General features: G+C 40.4%; 1 protein-coding gene across 1 annotated transcript; it reads right to left on the bottom strand.

Annotated features, from left to right (window-relative positions):
• Positions 1–1,099: 1,099 nt before the first annotated feature.
• LOC120194309 (transcription initiation factor TFIID subunit 15b-like) lies at positions 1,100–4,293 on the bottom strand. Its single transcript, XM_039196648.1, has 8 exons — positions 4,231–4,293; positions 4,040–4,124; positions 3,458–3,550; positions 3,188–3,299; positions 2,321–3,011; positions 1,993–2,143; positions 1,842–1,914; positions 1,100–1,458 (listed from the first exon to the last, which is right to left on the bottom strand). Exons 1-8 carry the CDS (start codon positions 4,291–4,293, stop codon positions 1,344–1,346), a joined length of 1,383 nt encoding a protein of 460 aa, XP_039052579.1. The 3' UTR covers positions 1,100–1,343.

Here is a 4,293-nt window from a genome sequence, read left to right as displayed (position 1 = left end):
TAAAGTGGGAGATGGTACAATAATGAATAAACACCATGAAATTTGGGAGTAACCTTTCATTGATTGACTTGTACTCTAATTATCCGTGCACCTCCCATGCTCACATCGCTGTTTAACAGCCGGTGACATAGAAAATGTCTTATACTTCATTTCAGGCGGTGTAGCATCTACGCAATTTGTGTTTGGAGGTGAAGCTGGAACAATGACGCCGCCTGTTACTGTAGAGAGCCAAGGGGGTGTCATACATATGATATGAATGGCTCACCATCTGTGTCTAGGACAATTACAAATGTTCCTTTTGAAAACGAAATATTCCAGCTACAGCCATTTTTAACTTGTACATAAAATTCAACTTTTGATTTTAGAATCACATGGGTAATTTTTGAATATTTGTATTCTGCAGAAGTCATCTTAAATCTTTAATTGATGGAGGAAGCCTTAGTCATTCGCAGTGGTGCTGCCTAACCATGTACCAACACTCGCTGAAAACGCACAGGAACAAACAAGCATAGCCCGTCCCAACGTGAATAACATGAAGTAGACCATAGCTCTCAAAATTCAACACAAACTATCCAGCAGCCAGATTCTCATGCTTGAGGAAGGCAGCAGCAGGCACAACGCACATAACCATCACTGAATGCCATTTTCAACAACTTACCATCCTCCATAAATGAATTATTTAGTAAAACTACATGCTCAATTGCATTCAGCATATGAAAACTATTACTACTACTGTTTTAGTAGTTCACTATAATCCAAGCCCAAAACGAAAACCTATTCTCATACATTGAAGCATAGAGCCTAGGCATTGTGATCAGTATCCATACAAGGATCCAGATCTAAACATTAATGAATAAAAAGTTCCTGAATTGACTAATAAAAACTACTTTCGTTTCCTCAATAAAAATAATAAAACTACTTTCTACAACGGGAGGCAAAATCCCATCATCTTTAATGAAAACTATTTTCTTCCACCGCATTAAAGGATGCTCAGATGAGCAACAAAATCAAATCCCCCACCAAAAGATTATTCCCAAATAGAAGGGTATGTGTGATTTGAAAGAGCAACTGAAATTACCATTCTACCTTAGCAGGAAGCATTTGAAGTTATTCCACTTGCTTCTATAAAAAGATTCACACAAATCCAATCAATCCAGCGCGTAATATAAAAATCCCCCAGCGAAAAGTAGACAAAGGAGGAAGGAGAAAAGGGGGAGTATTGCCCAAACAAGTGGACAACCTACCTCTCAGTCTCCTGCTCAAGAACAACCCTGTGAATGGGACACAACTACAACTCTTAGATCATAATTCTTGGTACATAAAATATCGAAGCTTAAAGCCTCTCAGTATGGACGCGAACGGTTTCCACCATAGTGATGTCTATCTGGCCCAGAACCTCCATCTCTGTAATTATCCCTGGGCCTGTCCCTGCCACCACCATAGCCACCTCTACCACCTCTGTCAAACACCACCATTCGATAATGAAGCCTCAATAAAAACAATTAATTTAAGCCAAGAACATAAAAACATGCTTTTAGGGAAGCTTTCTATTGTTTACTCCACAGTGACAAACTTAAAGGACAACCTAATACTAACATGGGCAAACCGCACATAAATTTAAAAAAGAAGAAGCTGTAAGCAGTAATTAGAGGCGATCATTTTACATTTGGTTTCCAAAGTAAATTAAAGTAAGCAAACCCTTAAACTAGGAATCAAAAGTGGCAACAAACAATACAGCAGAAAGAGAAAAATGCTATCAGACATTGTAGATTCAACTTCATTTCGAAAATATTAAAGATATACATGAACTAAAGACAAAAGAACAAGGGTTAAAATGATACCCATGATCATGTACTTTAGGCGCAGTCTTCTCAGCCATTGCCACATTGATTGTATAGCCTCTCAAGACATGATCTGAGAGAGAAGATTCCACAAGTGTTAGGACAAACATTCAAGGCAACGAACTAAATGATGAAAAGTTTAGTTGCATACTGTTAAAGAAACCACCAGCAGAGTGTGCAGCTTTAGGATCTTCATATGTCAAAACTGCATCACCTTTTGGGTTTCCTTTCTCATCTGTGTATATTTTAATATTCCATGGCCACTGATCTTTATAGCCACGCTTCTGCTTAATTCTTCCAACCTAAACAAGTGACTCCATCAAAACAAGGAACCAGAGAATAAAACAAATATCAAAAGAACAATTAAATTAAACAAACATGATAACAGCTCCGGAAAAAATAAAGACACCAGTATGCAACAGATGACATAATACCCATCAGACAGCACATTGATTTAAATTATAAGATATGACCATTACTTGTCCAATGCCGCCAAAAATGTCTCTCAATTCATCAATAGTAACATCAGGTGGCAAATTTGATATGTAGATTCTTGTGTTGTCACAAGAATCCCCACAGTAGTCATCACATTGCTTGATCTTAACTGGTGCATCGGTAGGACCACCATAACCACCTCCCTGACGTTGAGGACCACCAGGATATCCACCCCAACCACCAGTTCTTGTATCACTCAAATCCTCACCAGCATAACCACCTGCAGGACCTCCATAAGATGGAGGATAAGATGTGGTTCCACCAGTATAGCTTGTAGGTGGAGGAACCGGTTCCATTCCATAATTTGTATTCCCATCATATGCATTAGGAGGAGGTGGATAACTTCCACCAGCACTACCACTATAAGAACTGGACGCCGGAGTAGGAACAAGGCCATACCCACCATCTTCACTCCCTTGACTACCTCCATAAGAACCAATTCTAGCACCACCACTTCTATTATCATAATTTCCACCTCTGCCTCCGTAGTTATTACTCCTCCCACTATCATATCCACCTCTCGTCTCATCTCCTCTACCTCCACGATTACCACCATATCCTCCACTGCCACTTCCTCTGTTATACCCACTGCCACCACGATCACCAGAACCAACAGGAGAGGATGCACCGCATTTGTTACACTCAACCCTTCTTGCAAAGTTCAAGTTTCCACAGCTACATAGACATACCGTTTTAAATTTCACAAAACCAGGCAACTTAACCGTAACATTAAAACATCAGCAAAACAAAACTTAGCTAAGACTAACTGTACCGACTACAGATACATACATAGAGAGAAAAAAAAGTATCCCCAAACAAAAAAAACAATGGCAGCGAAAAGATAAAATTACCTGGGGTTCGGGCAAATCCAATCACCATCTCTGCGTCCTCCACCACGGCCACCACCTCTTCCACCGCCACCCCTTCCACCACGGTCTCCTCCTTGATAGTCTCCACCGGCACCTGCATAATCCATCCCGAATTTATCGAAAATAAGAACAAAGATAAAAGCCGGATCCATAACCGTATAACCCAACGAGACAACTATGATAAACTAACGGTCAACAGCACTAACCTACAAATAAAAAATAAGTAAATTAATAAAGCACAATGAAATATACCGCGGTTTTGAGAACTGCGACCGTATCCTCCCCCTCCCCCTCGGCCGCCACCACGGCCACTGTAACCTCCACCACCACCATAGCCAGGGTCCCCTCCATTAGGAAAACCCGAACTGGGAAAAATCGAAAATCGAATTAAACGGGTCAGGTTTAGAGATGATAAACGGAGACGGAAAACCCATTTATTTTAAACGGGGAGGGGTTTGGTAATCCCGTCCCGATTACCTGTCTCGATACCCGATCCGATAAATATTAAAAATAATTATTTATATATATATATAATATTAATAAATTTAATTTAAATAAAATATATATATTTAATTTAAATATATATATATACCTGGCCCGATTCCCGGCCCAATACCGATCCAATACCCAACCTAATACCCGACCTAATACCCGTTTAAATAACCATTTGTGCTAAACGGGATACTCATTTTCCCGCGGTTTTCCCCGATTACCCGACAGGGATTCCCGTTTAAATCTTCGCGATTTTTTAAACGAGGACGGATATCGGTTTTTTAAACGGGGACGGTGACGGGGACCAATACCCGGCCCGTTGCCATCCCTACCCTCCATAACCGCCATATCCACCACCATATGAAGGATGAGTAGCTTCGCCTCCGTCTTGACCGTAATCCTTCACAGATGTATCTAGGGCTTTTTGGAATTATTGATCTTATCACACAGAGGTGCAACAGAAAATTACGTGGTAGTATGATGTGAAATATGAAGGCCATCAATTCGCTTGTTTCTTGTAGCGCGTGACTTACTGCAATGTTTTCGAATTCTCTGATTGATTGGTTTGAAGCCCAATTCATTCCATCAACCGCCAT

This window comes from Hibiscus syriacus, unplaced genomic scaffold, assembly GCF_006381635.1.
Source record: "Hibiscus syriacus cultivar Baekdansim isolate YM2019G1 unplaced genomic scaffold, ASM638163v2 tig00116997_pilon, whole genome shotgun sequence".
NCBI lineage: Eukaryota > Viridiplantae > Streptophyta > Magnoliopsida > Malvales > Malvaceae > Hibiscus > Hibiscus syriacus.
The sequence above is the reverse complement of the archived record's forward strand: the minus strand, read 5'-3'. Positions and strand labels throughout refer to the sequence as shown.

Bases quoted from the DNA above. Each gene is read 5' to 3' on its own strand.
- LOC120194309 (XM_039196648.1), bottom strand. From the start codon at position 4,293: ATGGCGGTTGATGGAATGAATTGGGCTTCAAACCAATCAATCAGAGAA. The intron at 4,125-4,230 runs GTAAGTCACGCG...GATCAATAATTC, and splicing joins GAGAATTCGAAAACATTGCA to CAAAAAGCCCTAGATACATC. The intron at 1,915-1,992 runs GTATGCAACTAA...CTTCTCTCTCAG, and splicing joins TGCTGGTGGTTTCTTTAACA to ATCATGTCTTGAGAGGCTAT.